At 40.4% G+C, this 22,067-nt stretch overlaps 1 protein-coding gene across 3 annotated transcripts; it reads left to right on the plus strand.

Moving 5' to 3' along the window:
* Positions 1-887: 887 nt before the first annotated feature.
* On the plus strand, positions 888-21,948 carry srpk1b (SRSF protein kinase 1b). Of its 3 annotated transcripts, XM_056393146.1 has the most exons (16): positions 888-950; positions 1,623-1,677; positions 13,343-13,470; positions 13,807-13,915; positions 14,245-14,332; positions 14,431-14,518; positions 15,674-15,780; positions 16,055-16,220; positions 16,852-16,877; positions 16,978-17,215; positions 17,364-17,795; positions 18,426-18,520; positions 18,700-18,807; positions 19,641-19,710; positions 19,970-20,062; positions 20,381-21,948. In XM_056393146.1, the coding sequence occupies exons 1-16, from the start codon at positions 938-940 to the stop codon at positions 20,563-20,565; spliced, it is 2,001 nt and encodes a 666-aa protein (XP_056249121.1). In that variant the 5' UTR covers positions 888-937; the 3' UTR covers positions 20,566-21,948. The 3 variants fall into 3 exon arrangements, with proteins under 3 accessions (XP_056249121.1, XP_056249111.1, XP_056249131.1); XM_056393136.1 differs by lacking the exons at positions 888-950; positions 1,623-1,677 and adding an exon at positions 4,051-4,289; XM_056393156.1 differs by lacking the exons at positions 888-950; positions 1,623-1,677 and adding an exon at positions 8,153-8,587.
* Positions 21,949-22,067: the final 119 nt, after the last annotated feature.

Raw genomic sequence — 22,067 nt, forward strand, 5'->3', positions numbered from 1 at the left:
TGAAAACTGAAATAACATTCTTCGTTTTGAAAGAAGAGTTCAATTCATAATGAACAAAATGCAGGGGTGTGCAGCTACAGTCTTCTTTGGTCTGGTATGACCAGTAACTTATGGTTCGTGCAGCTCATGTTTGTTTGTGAGACAGGGCTCATTTTATTTTCACCTGCATGACAACATAGTTTGATTAAAATTAGATAGGCGATATCTATTGATTGTCTGAAAGAAATATACTAGATTTAGATAGTACTTTAACTTGCAATGTAAAAAATAGGGAAATTATCACTGTGACAGTCATGAGAGCAAATAACTGGGTAACAATCCCAAAGGCTGGAGTACCACCAGGGCAAAGCTGGCAGTTGCCCTGAGGCCCCAAGAGCTAATCAACACAAAATCAACTGATGAGTGGCATTATTAATAACAATTGCTGTGGCCATTTGTTAAAATGTACTTCCATGCTGTTTACTATTTTAGTTTATATTATTCTCTCAAAGTTAGTTTTTCCCTAAAAATTAAATTACCACAAATAAACACATTGTTAACATTCCACAGGAGAACTTGTTGCACTGGCTTTAACATGAACCCGAACACAACAATATACATAGAGACATAGCGCACAGATGACAGTGGGTTTCACATATCAGTCCGGTCATGACAATTCCTAGACCCTTTCTTAGTACGTGAATGTCTCAGTGCCTATATGTTCTGCAGCTACAAAACGACAGATGAGAAAATGGGCTATATTGATTTGGAAAATGTTTCAGTGTATTCCCACAAAGATACCGTACATTTCACAATGCCGCCAGCTACTGACCTTTTCCATACACTCCGCCCCCTATACTGTATACCAGTCTGTTGGTTTGTTCAATTTCGCGCATTTTAGAGTTGCACAATTTCCAACAGTCCGTGAACGCAGCTCATCCCTTGACTGGTAACCAGCATGGAAAGAAAAGGTACCGTTGCTAACTAAACCAAAACGCTTTTAACACTTAGCACTTGTATCACACACGCTTTTCTACCGGCCATTTATCTGACCAGTTAATTGCCATAAGGAATGTAACAAATAATCTTATTACAAGTCACGTAACAGTTGATGAAAAGTAAAAGTGGACCATGCGCTCTGCTCTGAGTGAATGCGGGTGTTAACAGTATGCTAGCTCTAGCCGTTAGACTAGCATCTGGTCGTGGAAAAATATGCGCCAAAATTTTGATTCAGGTTATAGTAAAAAGTAAAGCACAGAGTCCCCAAAAGTACAAACAGATTTACCAGGGCTCCGCATGATACACGCACAAAATGTGTGTTATTCGCAGTGAAAAGCGCCAAGTTACTGTTAGCAGCTAACTTAAAATGCCTCTTCTTATACATGGGGAAACACACCGCCCAGGCCAGTTTACTTAACTATTTACTTCAGCTAAATTACCTGCTAACGTTAGCCACTTGGAGCTGCGAATGTAATCTTTAACTGTGTATTTTACACCTGCAGCCCGGGGCACATCAGGTACTTTCTCTAATATCATGAAATGGCCATAACGCATTTGAACAACGACACAGCGCCGTGTTAATAACGCAGCTGCGAGGTTTGGAGTTGAGTTCTTGTGTTAACTGTTTTTCCTCTGCGTTGTAGTTCTCGCTATGCAAGCAAGGAAGAAGAGGACAAAGCCCAGGAAACCCGGCAAAAAGTGAGTTGATAAGCATCCCGCACTTTACTATCTCTCACAATATGATCTGGACACACAAAGCAAGAAGTATCACTTGTGAGATCTGTTGAGCTGCATTTCTCACTTGGATGTAAAACGTTGCTATCATTATTATTATTATTAATCACAGGCCCAAATGAAATGATGTGGTATGGGATTGTCCCACTTCACAGCATGTAACTGTCAGTGTGATGTTAAGACGTGGGTTTTTGTGGATGTGGCATCATAGTGTACTGTGACATTATAATTCAAGTGATGATGAAAATAACAACACGAATTTATAGAAACTTTGACATTTGATAACCTGGTCAATGTAATATCAGCAGTAAGGGAGTCATTCAATCCTATTTGAAAGCACTATAATGCTCTGAAGTATTTTGAGTGCTTGATTTTGCCATATTAAGAGCCATTTTTCCAATTGTTTACAATGGGTCTCTAAGGTGGCCTTGAGTTGACATTTATAACGTGAAAGATAAAGGGAAATGTGTTGTATTTATTTTTTAAAATCTATATATAGGTACACGTGAAGTACAGTGAAAATCATTTCAGAACTCATCAAACAAAAATAATATTTGATTCTGACTTTTAAGTTCAGGCACCACGATTTTAGGACCCTTTCTTTTACATGTAAATTAAATGAAAAAGCTGATGTAATTAATGCAAATTGCTCAACATGCTTCACCACAACAACAGATCCATGTGGCTAAATTTGTTATGGCAATATCAATATGAACCAAGTCAATTCTACGCTACAACAACCAGGCACAAAAGGTCTATATTTCACTTTGTATATTTAAGTGAGGCAGAGGTAATTTAGTGATGTATGCAAGCTGTTAAATGTTATACATCTGCCAAAAAGCTCCAGCGCTAACAGAATTGTATGTGTATGTAACAAATGTGGTAGCACTACCAATTCATAACTAATTTGGAAGTTATCACCTGTTGCTGAGTCCTACAAAATGCCAACAATGGACGTGCTACATCATGTGCGAAGTGTTATTTACCTGCCTGAAATGTCACTTATACGAAACACCCAGGGCTGTGTTCAAGAACCGAAGAACACATGTCAAAATGTCCTTTTTCTTCCTCACTATAGTTGCTTGGAATTTTTGTGGTTAAATATGAATCCAGCCAAAGAACAAGTTTGTTTAGGTCTGCGTTGTCTCGACTCATTGATGAGAGGGTCTATGTATTTGTCTTTTGACAATCTGTTGTATTTGTTACTCACTATTTACGTGGAAACGTTACACAAGAAATAACAGAAATACACAAGTCCCAGATAAACGATATTTACCATATAAAACCACTGTGACATGTGTCCTGAAGTCACCTTCATGTTCTACCTGCAGATATTTAACAACCTGCAGATTATGATGTCATTTTTGTTTAGTGAGATTTTTCTCTTCCATTTCATTAGTCCTGTTACCTTATTTCACCCATCTGTCTCCTTTAATTTCCTTTGTCTCCTTCTTTGCTTACCACAGTCAGCAACCACATACCACTACCATCAGTCTTGCAAGTTTCCCTCTCACCTATTAACAGCTTTACTTTTGCTTAGTCGCTCGACAATCTTTACAGTTGTCTCTTAGCAAATGAAGTGATCACACAATCAATTTTGCCACCTTGTCTTCTACTTTTTCAGTCATTCATGATGAAAGAGCAAGCAGAAAATATTAATAAGATGTAAAAATGTTATGTCAACGTTGATGAGTGATATTTTCTCATTTCCTTTGTCAGTTTTTATTATGCAAGTAATGACTATTATCAGGTAATACAATAATGCCAGAGAATAGCTGGGTCGGCTGTTACAAGGCTACATTTTCTCCCGCTTGTTGTGGTAAAGTAATTTAAAGTTTATTCTAGGATTAACTTAGAGCTGATGCAAATATATACATATGTCACATAATTCTTCGGGAGATGTTGCCATAGATTCAGTGAGTTGTAGTGTGGACTTTAACTTGGAACTTGTTTTTAAAAAAATGTTTCCCGACATGGGCTTTTGCAACTCTCCCACTTCACAATTTGAAAGCCTCTGACTTTGACATATGAACCCAAAATATACATTTTCTATAACAGTATAGCTTTTGAATTATCCTCCTACTCAACAAACACAGCCATTTTCCACAACACTGCAAAATTTTACACATTTAACAACAGTGACAGTGATGCAGTGCAACAGCTTTCAGTTGAAAATGCATCACTTTTGTCAGTAACCATCAAGCAATTGGTGAGCATCCAAGCTTTACTCTACTCCTCAACACTCTCTCTCTCTCTCTCCCTCTCTTGCCCTTGCACCCATCACGCTCCTTCCCTCCCACTCTAATGTGTCAGTCGCTCTGTTGTGGCTGATGTGCCGAGAGGACGCAGCAGCCACTGTTCAGTTAAAGAGCCACGGAGAGTAGAACAGACCTGGTTCTAGGTCACAGCAGTCTTAGGCTAGCTTTAAAGTGCCACTCGCCTTTTGCTAAGTTAACCTTGGTACAGACTGGTGTTACATAGCTTCAGCCTTGTGTCCTTTGGGTCATGTGGCTCCTGGACTGGATCTTCTCCATCAATACAGCTGTGGTGAAGCTAGCCAGCGGTCTCACATGCAAGTGAGTAGTGCAGCTATTCTTCTGTGTGTGTTTGAGAGAGACAGCAAGATGAAGGGAAATAGATGTAAAAGACACATGCTCACGTCTGTACTGCTTGTTGAACGTGTGATGGGAGTCAGGCTTGTAGTATTTTGGTGTGTGTGTTTGTGTGTCAGATTACAGTTTACGCAGAGCTTGGCTGACTTATTGATGGGCTGATCCACTTTTCATAAAGAAGCAAATGCTGACTACTGGGTACCTGACTACCTGCTTATGTGCTTTGCTTTGCCAGTGTGCAAGCGAGCAAGAACAGGACTGATAATATCCCTGGTGGGTTTTTGCTGCCAGCTTCTGAAAGAGCTCATCGCCCACTCCCATTTTTTTGGGGGGGTTTTTCACATTGTTTTTGCATCACTTCTGACATGAGACCACACTTATTTCTTTAACTTTCTGTGCTTCAGATATAGTTTTAGGACTACACGTGCGCTCAGGAGACTGAACGGGATCAGCCAGTATTTACCAGCACTACTGCTCTATATTGTGTTTTGGATTTAGCTTTCATCTCTCCCTCTTCTCTCACAGCCATAGCTGCAGTTCATTACATAACCCATCAAATCTTTTATCATCTGCAGCACACTACAGCTCTGTGTGCCTCTATTTCTCTCTCTTGCTCTTTGTCCTTACCCTGCAGGTTAACCACTACGCTTCTTTCCCATCCCATCAGCGGCGGAATTATATAAAAATATGTGTGTTGATTGTGAAAGGGAGGCGGGTTGCCTCAGGCCATAAGAATGTTGGGTTTTCAGCTTTTTGTGCAGACATATTTGATGTTGTCAGTGTTAATAGAGAAAACCTGCAGTGGCTTAACTGGTGCCATAGTATAGAAAGCTGTAGTGTCCTCTGTCTGAGTGTCTTTCTCTCGGTGTCATAAGTCATACCTTCTTTGCTCGGAGGCCTACTTTATATATTAAACTGTGGTCCTGACAGGTAACATGGAACTCTTCCTATTTAGTCTATAAATGAGACTATATGTGAGACTCATGCTTTCAGCAGGTGTTGGAGTGGAGTGAAGAGAACATGCTGCAGCACACTCATTTACACATTGTGTGCATTGCACCCTCAGTATGGTTACCTAGTGCTGCTGTTTCATTCTGCTGCCCAGGCACTTTGCATCGATTTTTATCTGGAGGGAGGGGAGGATGTAAACTTTTTGGCCTCACTCCATCCTCAAGAGCTCTTTCTTCCTCTGTGCTCTGTTTATTTTGCTCTTGAGATCTGATAGGGCTGGATGGGTGGAAACAACACAGTCAAGAGACAGCGGGAGACACTGACACACTCTGTCATGTCAGATGTGTGCGCAGGGGCGATCGAGATGACAAGTGATGGTGATTGTGTATTACATTTCAGCCCTCATTGGCACAATCATGCTGGCCTTTAGGGAAATGTGGCCCAGACTTCACTTATACCTGACCAGTTATTAGGTTATTTGTGTGCAACACACTTTAAGCATCAGCAATGAAAAAGGTTTAACGAGGTGTAAATGCTTGACCAGTTTTGTTAAAGCAGGGACTGTTAGATTTGGCAGTGGAGTCATTTTGAAAATCATCGTCATCGTGAAGATACAAAAATTCTGACTCTCTTCTATACTTATCACTTGATGAGCAATTAGCTTGTGATCCTGTGAAGAAGGCATGTATTTAATTTCAGTTTTTAACTTTACTATCTGAATAGTGTTTTTGAAAATGGAAACAGCTACCGTTCACTGAGGGAAAAATACCTTCCATCTGCTACCAAACAGCTTTTTCTCACTGCAGACATTTTGATTTGGCAAAGCAGGAAAAGCACAGGTGTAACTAATCACCTTAATTATGGCTCAGTTCTGTTAAGTATCCCAGTCCCAGCAGGACACTTAAAACTGGTCTACTTAAATTGAATGCAGTTATTAATGTTAGCATATCTTATGTGATCTTGTTACCCAGCAAACAAGCCATCATTATGTTCAAGAATCACCTGAATTTGTTCAGAGTCATAAAACTGGCAAGTTCCAAACTATTCTGTGAGGTGGACCGAGCTTCTGAGATGCTGTGTCTTTGAGCCCAGCAAGTTGCTCAGTAAATATCTCGTGTTAAATAGACACACAACGTGTACATAAGACAGCTGTGGAGTTGTTAGTCATTAAATCAAATGTATTTGGGGTATATAGTCCGGATTAACCAAGTTCTGCAGTTCTCAGTGTGCCACATCATGTTTGCACCTGCGCCTCGGTCATTTTTAGTATACAGATGTTGCTCATCTACAGAGCTGAGGACCCTCAGGATGTGTTTTTTCACCATAGAAATGATTGTATTGAATGATTATGTCATAGGTATATCTAATTTGCAGTCTTCGATATCTTTGATAACACCAAAGTTAATTAGATACCTCGCTGTGGACAACATGACCATCAGGCTCCACTTCTAGCATCACAAAAACCACACAGACACAGACATACAAATAATATTAATTTAACTACATTATAATGACAAAGGCATGTAGGGCTGCACAATTACCGGTAATCGAATTATATTGGAAATCGCAATATGGCCAAGGGCAATATCCATATCGCAGGAGCTGCAATTTTTTGATAAAGGTAAAATTGGTTCACAACATAACATAAATGAGGCGTTGTGGTGTTACAGAGATGGCCGGCCTTATATTCTCCAGACATAAAGGAACATACTTGTTTGGTAAAAATCCCAGCAAAAATCACATCATCATTTTAAGATTTTTTTTCAGTGCAAATTAAATGCAAGAAATTACCATCCCCACTGAAATTGTGACTCATATGCAATATGATTTCTTTTACATATCGTTCAGCCCAAAAGGCATGGATGACTAACAAGTACTCTGGTCATAGTTCTTTCTCAATTCAGACCCAAAAACAGAGTGTCATTTGTCATTGAAAAGATAAGCTCTGTGTAATCATCAGAGTAGAAGGAATATGAACAGTGAAAAGGATTAGATTACTAAATCACTGATGGGGAAAATAAAATAAGGGTAAGTCCAGGTCACTGCCAGAGATGAAAGCCACATGCAGTCACATCAGAAACTCTTAAAATGTGTTTAAAGGCCAAATGATACGTTTCCGAGTGAAAATGAATCTTTTTTTTTTTTTTAACTAAATGAAGCCATGAGTGACAGCAGAGAGATTCTGAACATTTGGGTACAGGCCTCTGGTGGTGGTGGTGGGGGTTGGGGGGGGGTTGGCCCCTGAAGCTTCTCGACTGTGCAGCTTAATTGGTCAGGGATTGCATACAGATTGAGAAACAAAACACATCTGGCAGACGCTTGTTAAATCATAACTGGAACCTTGTTTATCACAGTTGAAGTAGTTTTTGATTCTTGTTTGACCTTATTAGTTATTAATTTTGATAGTTTTTAAGCAGGGAGAGAGATTGTTAAATAAGCAGCATCAAGGAAATATTTCTAGTAAGTTGCGAGTGTCCTGCTGATTTCTCACCTACATTCAAGGATTTATAACATGGGGAATCCCGTCAAACGTTTCAGTAGCACTGCTGTTTCAGTGCAAAAAATAATGAGTGAAATATTGTTGGAATGGCAGACATACAAGATGGGGATCTTGACGACGATGATGATGATGATGATGGACAGATGAAGAGGGGAAAGAGGAATGGTATTGTTTTGGTCTGAGGAGGAGGAGGAGGAGGAGGGAGAGGGGGGCTGATGTCGTTTCTCACCTGCAATGCAGTGCTGGGCTGCCTCACCCAATCATGTCCCAGCTGTCAGTGAAGGGGGCTGGGCCAGAGGCTGACGACAGCCAAGGAGAGTTCTCGGTCAGTGAGAGAGACGGAGAAAGAGAGAGAGAGAGGGAGAGGGAGGGATTTTGTGAGAGGAAAAAGTGAGCGAGAGTCAGGGAGTGTGCAGTGGTGCCCTGTGCTCCAGGACTCAGCCTCAGCACTCAACCTGCAGCAGGGACTCTACATTTCTCCTCTTCTTCCTCTTCTTCTTCTCCTCTCTGTGCTCATCTTCCCCCACTCTGCTCCTCTCCATCCTCTCCTCTCCCGCCTCTCATTCTGTTTGCCACCCCCTTCCTCTGTAATCTCTGCTTTTCAGTTATCAACACTGATCGCTCTCTCCTCCTACACTCTACTTTTCACTCTCCATCCCTCTTCTTTTCCCTCTTGTTGTCCTCTAAATCCCTCTTTTTTTTTTTCTCCTGGCTGATGGAGTGAGAAGGTTTTTTAACACCTACATGCTCTCCTCTCCTCTCCTGTCCTCCTCCCTGCATCACGTCCCATGGGCATCCGTGCATCTTGCAGGTAAGAGCAGGATGTATGTGTGGGCAGGAGTGACAGCCATAGATGGTTGGAGGTTATCTTGAAACATGTTCAGACGTTATAAGTGTTGCAGAAGTCCATGAAGTATCCAGATTGTTGTCTATGGTGTTGTGTGGCGATCTGAGGGCATTGAACTGTCTGCAGCGAGGAAAAAAAACTTGCAAGCACGATCTTGAAAGGCACGGTCATCTGCTGTCTCTAGGAAGTAAATGTAGAAATGCAAATCCTGTTGGGTTCAAGATGATTTTTATATAATGCATATTTGCTAAATATTTCCATATGTCTGATATTCTCTTTCATTCAGAACTTTGTCCCTCTAACCTCCACTGTCTCTTCATCTCATTTCCTGCTCTCGACTTACTCAACGTAGTGTTAATTTTGCAACTATATTTAGATCTAGTCCTTGTCCTGCAATCGAAGGTCTGTTATATGTTATGTGTTAGCAGACATATACTGGGCTTTTTATTCTTAGTCATGAAGAACTGTGGAAATTTAGTCAGTTTTCAGTCAGTGAAGTAGTTTTAATTTTGTTTTGGTTATCAGTATATATTTTTTTTTATAGTATATATTTTGGGGCTTTTTATGCCTTTATTGGACAGTATAGTGGAGAGAGACAGGAAATGGGGAGGCAGAGAGAGGGGGAATGAAAGGCCGTCCAATGCGGGGATTCGAGCCGGGGCCAACTGCAGCGAGGACTGTAGCCTCTACACATGGGGCGCCTGCTTAGACCACTACGCCACACGACGCCCCGGTTATCAGTATATTTTATCAATAAAAACTTGTGAACATTTTAGTCTAGATCTATTCTATTCACCACCCTCTCACTAGATACACCATGAAAGCCATGCACTGTAACTAATGCAGGTTCTACAGAAGCTCAGACACAAAGTGGAGTGCAGTAAGGAGTGCAATAACAATCATACATTCAATAACAAGAATGCATAGATGATACGTGTCAGTGGTCTCATCTTATTCTTCAGTAATGTAAAGACATTTTGTCAGTCCCTATGTTCAGTTTTCTAATACTATTGTCACTTGTCATTAGCAATAACATGAAGCAATTCAGTCAGTCTTCATACGCTAACATAAATTTCATTTTGTCATCATTTCATCCCCAGTGGAAAGACAAAATTACAGCTATACTGAAGTCCACTTTTTCTCTCTGTTCATTGTGGTTATTATTGCTCTAAAGCTTGGAAGGGGCCTGGAGAGTTGTCGTTTGAAGCACTGGGGATGAGGCTTTAGAGGAGATTAACCCAGGTAGTGTCCTGATGAATTTGTACACTATGTGTGCTTGCGAGTAAATGAACAAGTGTAGTGTTGTTTCGCCTTTTCCACACTGTGTTGGCTGACAAAGTTGTTGCATGTAAGTGCTGCAATTCCTTGTGCTACAATCACTGACAGGCCGAGGGAAAGACGTGGAGGCATCACATTCACCTTTAACCATCATTGATGACAACATGAAATATGGTTTTCAAACCTAAAAAGCAGTTTTGATGTCTACTCATGTAAATACTGCTGCCAAACATAAAGAGACTCAAACATTTTTTTTGTTGAAAACAGTCTGAGCACATAAAGCAGAATGAAGAGAGTATGCCCACTTCAGTGACGCCTTTTTTTTTTTTTTTTTTTTTTTTTACGAAAAATGTTCACAGCCGATAGTTGAAACTGTAAAAGCATTATAACAGATTGAATAATAATCAAAATATTTTTCTCCCAGCTGTTTCTCCTAGGACGATGCCTCCTACTCAAATTAGCCAGACAGATATATAAGCAGACCAATATGATATTTGGATTATCACACATCTATGGATATTGTCTTTTTTATATTTTGCAGAATTTCCTGCATTTTATTTTTTATGTATATTTCGGTTTCTGCGGCAAAAGTCCTGTATCAGTCAGACTCTAATCTAAAGAAATCCTTGAATTTGATGATAATTTGAAAAACCCCAGCCTGTTGTCACAGGAGCAAAGGATCTCTCACTTCAGCTCAACATTGTAGTGCCCCCCCCCCCCCCCCCCCCCCCCCCCCCCCCCGAACAGTAACAAACAGCTGAGTTCATCAGGCGGCTAAATATGACACAGCTTTGGCATGGTTTTGCTAAGATGCAGCCAAAGTGGTCCTTCTGCTCAGACTTAAGCCAATGACCTGATTAACTAGGCATGCTAATCCTAATGACTTTAACACTGTTTGCAAGCAGATCAAAACAAAGTACCATCAACCAGAGCAATCAACATTATTTCTTTGCCTCTACCATCAATATGTAATTATAGAAGCCATGATAGTTCCTGGTATACAGTTTTCTTAGAGGGTATGTTGGAAAGTCAGCTGCTTAGACCCTCACATAGCATAGTAGATAGTGTACTGACTTGCTTTAATTAGCTCCAAATCCATCTCAACACCATCACCAGTGTTTTCTGTTTGACTCAATAGCTTAGGCTTAGAAACCAAGTCCAAATGTGCAGCACATAGGACTGCTGTGCTTTGTAAATGGATTTGTATGCAAGAAGACACTGTGTGTTTATTTGAGGTATGAAGTGGTCTAAGGAAAAACAATTTTGCTGTTGAGGAAAACATCTGCCTGCACTGCATGTAGAGGACAGGATTTCTTGCTGGAAGCTGTTACCTTACTTACTTAATTGGATCATAATGCTCCCTGTTTGTACAGGAATGCTGGCTAGAATAGTCCATTCTAAAATTGTGTGCGGTGTGTGCAGCGACTATATGAGTATATAATAGACTGATTGGCCAACAGACAACGCTGGCGAGTATCTTTAGCTGTGACTGATAGGTTGAAGGGTGTTGATGTTGTTAATTGGCAATGTGTGTTTGTGACTGGGTAGTGTGGATTAGGTGAGAGACAGTGACGGTGCTGTCAGCACCATGGACAGCACCAAGCGATTTTCTCTCCTCTGGAGGTACTGGTTGTAGTTACATTCTGCACCTTTGCCGGCTGCAGGGGCCACTTGTTTTTCTTGTTTGAGTTCCAGTTTAAATCCTGTTTGTGGTCTTTTCATGGAAACAAACCTCGTCTCTTGTTACTCTCCAACATGCTGTCCTCCATGAGCAACTGGAGGATTGGTTTTAATAATTTAATCCACCATGTTCAGATTCACACAACACAACCTGCTCATTTAAGCACTGTGAAATCAACATCAGTTATTCAACAATACAGTTAATGTTTAATGATATAAGGTCTTGGTTGAAGGAGTCTTACTGTTTTAAAACTGTTTGGTTTTGTGCTGATGCACCAGCCTCACTAGGTGGGTTTGAAGAAAAATGAGTAACTCTCTTCCCTTCCTACCCAGCATTTGGTGCGTATTGTTTAGCTAATTGAAAACACAGATTCACAAGCTTCAAAATGTATATCTGTTATAGGTACCATCCTGCTCAGTTGTGCGGTTTTAAATGAATTCAAATTCCACTCCAGAAATGTGCTGTAATGGAGATGTGTGTCTCAGAAGTGCTAAGATAGCAAATAATCAGAACCATAATAATATGTCAAAGCAAAAGTAGTAGAAGCGTAGTTAAAGCAGACATGTAGAAGAAGACATGTGGAAGAGATGATGTAGTATTTTTTACATGTAGTTTCATAAATATGGATTTTGAGTTTTGAGAGGAGAAGAAGTGCGAAGTGATTTATGAGTTGAAAATGTCCCGTTCTGAGGCGGCTCCTCTAATTAGGCCACTTGGCTGGTCTGATCCACTTTTGTACTCCTGTGTTTCTGTGTCCTTCTCAGGCGACCAATGTCTTTGTATAAGGCTTTATCAGCCTTTACACCTGCATTGCATAATGTCAGTGTGTTCCACAAAAACAGTCAAAGAGAAAATGTCTCTTGTTACTTGAATATATTTCTTAACCATACATGTTGATTCCTTTTAATTCTGTTTTTAAAATACACATCTAAACAAATAAGTAGTTGTAATGGGTTTGCACAAATGCTGATTGCTTTTTTTTTTTTTTTTTTTAGAGTGGGTGAGTAATAGCAATGCTGCTGTCGATCACCAAGTGGTTTTGGTATTGTCCCAGTGTTTACTCCCCCTTTATTGAGAATGTGAGACAATGTTTTAAATTGATTGAAAGTTTTATGTGTTATACTCCTTAAAGTTGCTTGAAATATCTTAACGTGAGAACAGAATACTGGAATGAAAAAAAAGTGTCACTTTAACTTAATGGTTATTTTTTTTCTGTCTAGACATTGTAGCTGTGATTACTGGTAAATACTCCTGTATCAGTGACAGATACTAATTGGTCTTCAGTATTAATGTCCTGGTGTAACTGCCCTGAGTATTTGTACATAAGCGCATAGTTACGCCTTTAGTGTCTTTTTTTGTATCACCCCACTTTTTTTACTGCATAGTCTTTAAAAAGACAGTATTATTATTTTTCACTGCTTTCTTCTCTGTCCCTCAGTGCTTACACAACTGCCATTACAGAAATATTAAATGACTCTTGAGCTTTGCTTAATTGTACTTCTGGTGAAACTAAGAATGAATCCTTATCTACTCTCTATGCTTATGAGTTTCTCTGGATTATAGCTTACTCTCTCTTTGATAAAATGTCTTGCCTGTGGAGTAAAGTTATTATAGAAAACACATTTTCGAGTGTTAGCTCCTTCGTCTCAGTGTCACTACATTTCTTCCTTCCTCCCTGTCTTTTACATTCCTGTCTGTCATTTTATCCATTTTCTCTCTCTCTTACCGTCCATGTCTCTTTTTCTCTTCCCACTCATCAGACCAGAGCCTCATGGTCGTGGAGGCGGCTCTCAGCCGGGTCAGGCAGACTCTCCCCTCCCAGAGCAGGACGAAGAGATCCTTGGCTCTGATGACGACGAGCAGGAGGACCCCAATGACTACTGCAGGGGTATGATCTCTCTCACGCTGGTTCACTCTTCAGATATTGGATAAGTGTATATATCTCATAAGATATAGGCATAGGTATATTGTTTAATATCATCAGTATTGGCATTTATTTTAGTGATAATACACAGATGACGTCAGATGAAACCTGATTTGTAATGTTTGAGTAGACCATTGCATGTTTTGCAGAACGTCTTGTGTTTATTAATGATTCTGATAATGGTTTTTCAAATCCTGCTGTAGTCCAGCTTCATCTTAATGCACACAAACACTAAATGTACAATATGAAAACAACATTGTTTGAAATGATCTACATGCACACATATGTCTGTTTGGTCAGGCGGATATCACCATGTGAAAATTGGAGATCTGTTCAATGGTAGATACCATGTGATCCGTAAGCTGGGCTGGGGCCACTTCTCCACTGTCTGGCTGGCCTGGGACATCCAGTAAGTTGGCTCTTCACCCCTATTAACTAACTATATGAAACTGAGACAGTCATGCAGAGGTCATGAGTGAAGTGTGCTTTCATAACACTGTAATACTCTAAAATAGTGTCTGCATTTCTAATAGTATTCAAGAAGACACATACTGAGTGTCATGTATGAGTAGGTATACTAGTTTCTAGCAAAGGCATGATTGCTTTTTTTTTTCAGTAAATAATGTCTTTGAACATTAGTAGAAGTTTTGTGGATATATGTGCCGATAGGGTTGATGTTACTGCAAGTTCATGTCTTGTGACGAGTAAAATTACTGATATTGTGTGTGTGTTTTTCAGGGAGAAGCGCTTTGTAGCCATGAAGGTTGTAAAAAGTGCTGAACATTACACGGAGACGGCTCTGGATGAGATCAAGCTGCTGAAATCTGTAAGGCACACAGTCACCAGGACATAAATATTTTCACTCTGGTTCATACATCGGCTATTTCAGAGCCCATAACTCCTCATACTGTGTGTGTTTTCCAGGTGAGAAACACTGATCCCAGTGACCCCAGCAGAGAGAAAGTGGTTCAGCTTCTAGACGACTTCAAAATTTCTGGCATGAATGGAACTCGTATCCTCTGTTGAGAAAGAAACTTTTTGTTAAGAAAATAGCAGTTTACAGACTGTAATAGAAAACCACTGTTAAATTTCCTGTACATAAACTACATTACACTACTGAATTATGGATAGAGTAATACATACAATGTCCACTTTTGATCACTTTATGGTCAAGTTGCAGGTTTTACAGAGCAATGTGTTGTTTGCAAACCAAACAAAGTGTGTGTTTTATTTTATTTTTTAGTGTTAAAAAAAAAATAATAATTGGAAAAATTATATATATATATATATATATATATATATACACACAAAATGGTGCATACTGACGAGTTTTATGACTGTGCCAGCTGTTTCCAGAGTTGTGTCACTCTGTGAAGGAAGGCAACTGCAACAGCCGAAACTTAATTGCTTGGCGTCCCTCCATTTTCTCTTCCCTACTGTTGCTGTCTCAGTTTGACATGGACTCATTCCAGGGCAAATAGCTACTTTAGTGTTGAATGTCCAAGGGTAATACTGCATCACCTCGGGCTATTCATTAATTTAGGTCACCCTTGTTATTGTGTTTGAAAGGCCATGTTTGTCTGCATCATTTTAAAAGGTGAACATGTCCCAAGCAAATTTCTAGTTTAAAGGCAACATTAGTGGCAGGATACAGTTTGAGTGGCAGGGTTAGGATTATACTGTCATCTGGCAGTTTAAATTCTCCAGCACTCTTACCTAGATTCACATTTTGTGCTGCTATTCATGGCTCCCAGATGTTCATCTGACATTAGGCTAGCTGTATGGCCCGTCTTTTAAGTGTCACAGTCTCTGATGCACTGACATTCGCTCCCCCACCCCCCATCCACTCTACAGCTGCGTGTTAGGGCAGCATGCCCAGACATCCTCTGCAAACTGAAGTCAACTCTTGTGGTGTATGTTTAAAGCATGTTGACAGAAAAACCAGGTCATGGAGGTCAAAGTATGTGCCTGGAAAAGGTATGGGCAATGATGTGTGTCTACAAAGACTCAGTGAGGTTATCAGTATATCAGTATAAGTCAGTGTCAGGCTTGGTTGCAGAAAAATATGTTTTTCTGTGTGTGATCAATTTTACTGGATTGTGTCTACTGTGAGTTGATTGAACTCAGATTGAAAGGGAATTTTATCCTTGACCATGCATCTCTTCAGATGTGTGCATGGTATTTGAGGTGCTGGGATATCACCTGCTGAAGTGGATCATCAAATCAAACTATCAAGGCCTGCCCCTGCCCTGTGTTAAAAGCATCATACGACAGGTAGAACACAAAACACAAAACAAATTGTCTTTAAAATATTGATTAATTTTCCTGCTTTGGGAATAAAATTTTTTCATATTTTGGTTTGGATGTACTGTCAGTTAAATTCTAGACAGCACTTCTGAAGATACTGACCAGAAAATGACACGGGTGTGTCTATCAGAGACAAAGTTAACTGTTTTTTTTTTTTGTTTTTTTTTACAAAGCAGGAGACATATCAGAAGTATTTGGCTTATTCAATGTGAGCTGATGATGTGTCTGTGCTGTGCTGCAGGTTCTTCAGGGTTTAGACTACCTCCACACCAGGTGTAAGATCATCCACACTGACATCAAACCAGAGAACATTCTGCTGACTGTCAACGAGCCCTATGTCAAGAAAATGGCTGCTGAAGCTACGCAGTGGCAGAAGAGCGGCGCTGCACCTCCCTCGGGTTCTGCAGGTCACAACCTTTCTTTTCCTAAGCTCTCCACTAAGCAACTTTTGTGGTTTGATCGGCATGTTGCTGACGACCAAGAGGTTTGCTGTTCAGATTTCCTGGCAGGCCCAGTGCATTTTGTGATTGATGTGTTGCTTATTTTGTGGTTCAGTAGGAACGCAAATTGTTCATTAATAAGAAGTATTGATTTAATTAAATGTGACATTATATAAACAGGTGATATGATTAATAAGTTCTAATTTATTTGGACTTGATTTCACGACTGTATTGCAGGAGGCACAGACTGGCCATAAATTGGGAGTAAGATGATTTTTCACCAGTGTGTGATGCAAGCGTTGAGAAACTAGAGGGTTTTGACTTAAAAGCATGTGGAAGTTTCTAATAAAAGAGGAGCGCTTAGCTGTGTGTCATGTGCATGAGTCACCACTGGATTGGTTATGGAAATTACCAGCTTGCTCAGAGGAGTGTGTGACTCCCGCTGAGCTGAGTGCCTCTGCAGAGACATTCTATTAGTACAGCTTGGTGAGAATCAACTCAGCCACCTGAACAAAATACTAATTATAGAGAGGCGAAGGATACGCCACACATGTTGTTCACCAGTGTAATCCTCTGATTTCTTTCCTGTTTCCTACAGTGAGTACAGCCCCACCACCCAAACCAGTAAGTTATGTTTTTAAACTGGATTTGTAATATGAGGCTTTGTTGAAAAAACATTTTGAGTCATGTCATAGTGCAAACTCTCCACTTGTTCTCTTTTCAGATGGCCAAAATGTCAAAGAACAAAAAGAAGAAGATGAAGAAGAAGCAAAAGAAGCAGGCAGAGCTGCTGGAGAAGAGGATCCAGGAGATGGAGGGAGGAGCAACACCTGAAGGAGGCGAAGATGAAGATGACGAAGAGACGACGACGACGACGACAGAAACCACTGAGGACACGACTTCCTCAGCCACCCTGTCCATGTCTGCCACACTGCAAGACATTGCTATCCACACTATCACAGGTGAACAACCACATCCTATTTCCCATTCAGACAGAGGACAATGGATAACTTTTTTTTTGTTGTTAAAATGTTGAATTTATGTTTTTAAAGAATCTGCAGGGGCAGGAATTAAACTGAGTCAAATAATTTACACTTCTTTTTGCCACAGACACGACTCCAGATGAGCAGCCTCAGCAGATGCCAGAAGGAAATGAACGGAAACAGGGTGTCACCGAGGAGGAAAACGGAATGGAAGTGAATTACAACGGCCACGCCTCCACACCGGAGAGCGAGGCCAGCAAGGAGAGCCAGGTACATGGGACCAAGCCGTCAAAAGAGGAGCAGGAGGACCAACAGAATGCAAACCAACCAGAAAACCACACAGAGACCCACGACACATTAAGTAACAAAGAAGAGCATCAGACCTGTAACGGTTCGACTGGGGACCCGGACACCGAACTGCAGCAGCTCCCTGCCTCCCTTAGCCCAGACTCTGTCACTGTAGAGCTAAAGGAGGGTGATAGGGAAGAGAAAAAGGAGGAGGAGATGGACACTCAAGGGGAGACCAAAAAAGGGGATGAAGATGACGACAGCCAGAATGGTTAGTTAAAAAAGAAACCCTGAATGTCCCAGTTGATTTGTCATAACATATATATTTTCAAATTTAGGAAAGGATCTGATATCACATTTAACCGCATGACATTATCAAGAGCATCCTAGAACACATCAGTCAGAATTTGCTTTAATAGGCGCAATGCAACGTGCATTACAGCGAGGAAACAAAAACATCAGTGTAGCTGAAGGTGGAGTGTCTCAGTGAGTGTGGGCTGCAGTTTTCAGTGAGAGCTGGAGCTGAGCACACTGTACCAGAAAAAAGGTTATGGTAGGTTGTCTAATACATATGGATGCATTTTCTTTTAATCCCAGTACATAAGTAATAACTTCTACTAACTGAAAAAGCCGCCTTCTCTCTTGAGTTCGGCTTTATCATCCAAAAAATACAAACCCAGAGGTTGCGTTGTATAAGGTTACTGTTCTTTATTGGATTCTGGGATTTTTTTTTCCCCCAGTCGTTAGGCTGCCCCAGTGGAGTTGGAGGTAGTCAGCCAGCTTGGATTTTCTTGATCATCTTCCATGTGTCTAATTTTTTTTTTTTTTGGTCATTTTCCCCTTTGTTTTCCTCCTCATCCTCCCCTGTCCTGGACTCCCTCTGCTCTCCTCTCTTTAACAGGAGCATCAGGCAATATGTTAGTAAACCCTCTGGAGCCTCTGAATGCTGAAAAGCTGCAGGTTAAGATCGCTGACCTCGGCAACGCCTGCTGGGTGGTGAGTGAAAATATACATTAGCACTTTTTATTTTTCAGTGAAGGACTCTTATTGGAAACTTGATAGATTTTTCACCTTCCTTTCCCCTGTGCTTTAAGTCTGACTTTTTGAGCTGGTGTTTGCAGCATTTTGTTTAATGTTTATTTTCATCTTTCACGGTTTCTGTCTTCCTTTCACAGCATAAACATTTCACAGACGACATTCAAACAAGGCAGTATCGTTCTCTTGAGGTGCTGATAGGATCTGGCTACAGCACCCCAGCAGACATCTGGAGCACAGCCTGCATGGTAAAACGGGCACGCACACGCACACACAAACGCATGCACACACTCAAGACACCTGTAGGAGAATCATTGCCTTAAACACTAACTGGAAAAGCAAAAAAAAGTTATTTGAACTCTTTAAGGTACCCTGAGTTTTATCATAATCAAATGCAGTTTCATTATGTTCATTTGTCATTAAACCTCAATGTGTGTATCCTTAATGCATTACAGACATGTCCCACACTTTCATTTTGTTTGTTTGCTTCTGTGTAAGCTGTGTTGTTCACATTAGCTTCCACTCTCCTTTTATTGGCTCACTGATACCTATTGCTGACACTATTGCTATGTGCTGCAGTTGGCAGATGTGTATTATGTCAATTCATTTTGTGGCATCCATGTGCATCCTTTGCACACGCCCTTACAAACAAACTGTGAAACTGATCATCAAAACATTGTTGTACAGCGCCATTAGTGGTCAAAAACTCCTCACCTTTAAATTCTCACAGAACATGTAATGTTTGGCTTTGCTGCCTAGACAGGAATCTTTCCATTCATTAGAAACAAACTGTAGATCAGGAGGTGGAAAACCTTAATTTAAAACAAAACTACAACACACAGAAATATTGTTGAAGAGAAATACACTTACACAAAAGAGAATTTGTAAGTAAAGAACAGGAGTTTCTGACCCTCAGAATGAATCTAAAGTCAAGACACACACTTCAAACAAATAAAAACAAAATAAGCAAGGGAGGGCTCACAGGTCTTTGTATTTAATTAAACCCATCCATCTACTTGTATTGACTTATTGTGTGTGTGCGCGCATGTGCGTATTTTCTTTTTGTTCTTTTTTTTCTTAGGCCTTTGAACTTGCTACTGGAGATTATCTGTTTGAACCCCACTCTGGAGAAGACTACTCCAGAGATGAAGGTTAGTATCAGTTTCCCCAGAGACGTCTGTCCCCAAAACGTATATCAGGGTTCAATTAGAAGTTAATTCCAGTGCACCAGACGGGTTAAGTAAGTATGAATGCCAAATTCATTCAAGGAAAATCTACAAAGACCAATTATTTGTGTCAGTGGTGACCGATTGCAATTTCTCAGCCCATTAATATCTAGTCCAATCCAGTAATTGTGTTTACTTTGGTGTTTCATCATCTGTTTTTGTATGTTTCTCTGCGTCCCTGTAGATCACATAGCCCTGATCATCGAGCTGCTGGGTAAAGTTCCTCGAAAGCTGATCTTGGCAGGCAAATACTCCAAGGAGTTTTTCACCAAGAAAGGTAAACACACTCACCCTGCCACCAGCTGCCTGCTGTAGCTAAATCCAGCACATCCTTAAAACATGCTCAGGTATTTGGTGCAAATGTTACTATTTGAGACAGAGCAGCAGATGGCTCAAGAGAGCTGCCATCTGCTTGGTTTGAAGGCAGAACTTGCAAATAAAATTCAATGCAGCTATTTCAAGATCATAGAAATGATGCAGTGGATTTACACCAACCAAAAACACTCTTATACGTACCGTAATTATACGCCCTATATAAAACCTATAACCATAGCATTTAGCACTGTAATGATTCAACTGTAATATTTTCTCCCAGGTGACCTGCGTCACATCACCAAACTGAAGCCGTGGGGTCTGTTCGACGTCTTGGTAGAAAAGTACGAGTGGTCCAAAGAGGAGGCCCAATGCTTCAGCAGCTTCCTCCTGCCAATGCTAGACCTGGTGCCTGAAAGGAGGGCCACAGCTGCCCAGTGCCTCTCCCATCCATGGCTCACATCCTAGAGGCCACTCGTGCAAACCACCCCCCCTCATATTGTGAAAGGGATGCATTAGGTTTGAAGATCCTGGGATTGAAAACGTACAATAAACAAACACATTCATGTCTGCAAGAGCCTGTGACTGCATCGTGCCTGCATCCTCCTGTCCTGGCTCTCTGAGGCTGCCTACACACACTCGCAAACATCCACACAATGGAAAGAGAGACTGCTGCTGTGTCTTTGTTATGGATTACACTGGTTATAGAAGGAACTCAAGGTCTTCTCCCTAAATTTCTGTCTCTCTTTTAACTTGCTGCATAGGACTTACCGATTTTGCTTTCTCTTTTCTTCTGACTCCTGCTCTTTCTCTGCAGCACATTTTTCTCTGTACTTTTAGCTATAGATAAAGGACTCTGTTGGATTTAAAAGGAAATTGTACTTGTCTACAAAAGCAGAAAGCAGGTTGTTAACGGAAACAGATTGCCATTTAAACCACATTTCGATCATTGATTAGCCAAACCCATTTGTTTGCCAGTAATCATGTTAGCCGTGCCAACTTTTATGCCTTTGGCTGTCAACTATGTGCAAAGTGCTCAGAATTAATAACTACATAATGCTAACAGGCATGAAGAGTGACTAGTAAAGTTCTTAGCACTGTTAAGTTCGCTTTATCCGTAAAACAAACTTTGTACATTTGTATACAGACAGCACTTTAGGATTACATCTCAGCATTGTGCATCAAGTCTGGGGGAAACTCATCCAAAATCAATCTCAGATTTGTCTTGTAATAGGTATTACTTTTGAGTTTCAGCATTGTTTCATATTGTTTTGAAAAAAAACCTGGTAGAATATAATGTGAACAAAATTTTAGATTCTTTTACTTCATGCACGAGTTGGCAAACAACAACTTACCAAATGCTGTTTCCTACCTAGCTCACTTTCTACCTGCTAACTGCTTCATATACCATTGTCCATATTAACAGTCAGACTATATGTGAATCCACGCCCTGTGTGTACAGCACAGGGTACCAAAGAGTCGGCCTTTAATCCTTCCCTCTCTGCAGCATTAGCTTTCCACCGTTTCAGGAAGAGACTGTCAGCAGTGAACACTGAAGGCAGAAGTTATAAGGTTTGAGCGTTTTTTTTTACACTTTTTAGAAATGTCTTGAATGTTCAGGTGATTTTTCAGCTGTATGAAAGTTGAGTTTCAAGTATTTCCGCTGCACATGGAGGTGTGTGATTGAAAATAATAAATTGTACTAAATATAAATGCTGTAATAATGCTTTGAATCCCCTCGAAAACATTTTGCTTATTTTTCTACAAAACCTCTTCTGTCCATGTGTCCCTTCTTCATTTGGTTGTCATTTTTTCTGTAGGTAATTAAGAATAAACATTTTTCAAAATCTATCTGCATTGCTTTTGCCTCATGCATCACCACTGCTGTGTAAGGGTATAGCATGAATCATTTTATATTATCTCAGAGATTTGTGTAAACATGTCTCTTAAGATGCCATGACCATGAATAT

Source organism: Seriola aureovittata, chromosome 2 (assembly GCF_021018895.1).
Source record: "Seriola aureovittata isolate HTS-2021-v1 ecotype China chromosome 2, ASM2101889v1, whole genome shotgun sequence".
In the NCBI taxonomy this organism is placed as follows: domain Eukaryota; kingdom Metazoa; phylum Chordata; class Actinopteri; order Carangiformes; family Carangidae; genus Seriola; species Seriola aureovittata.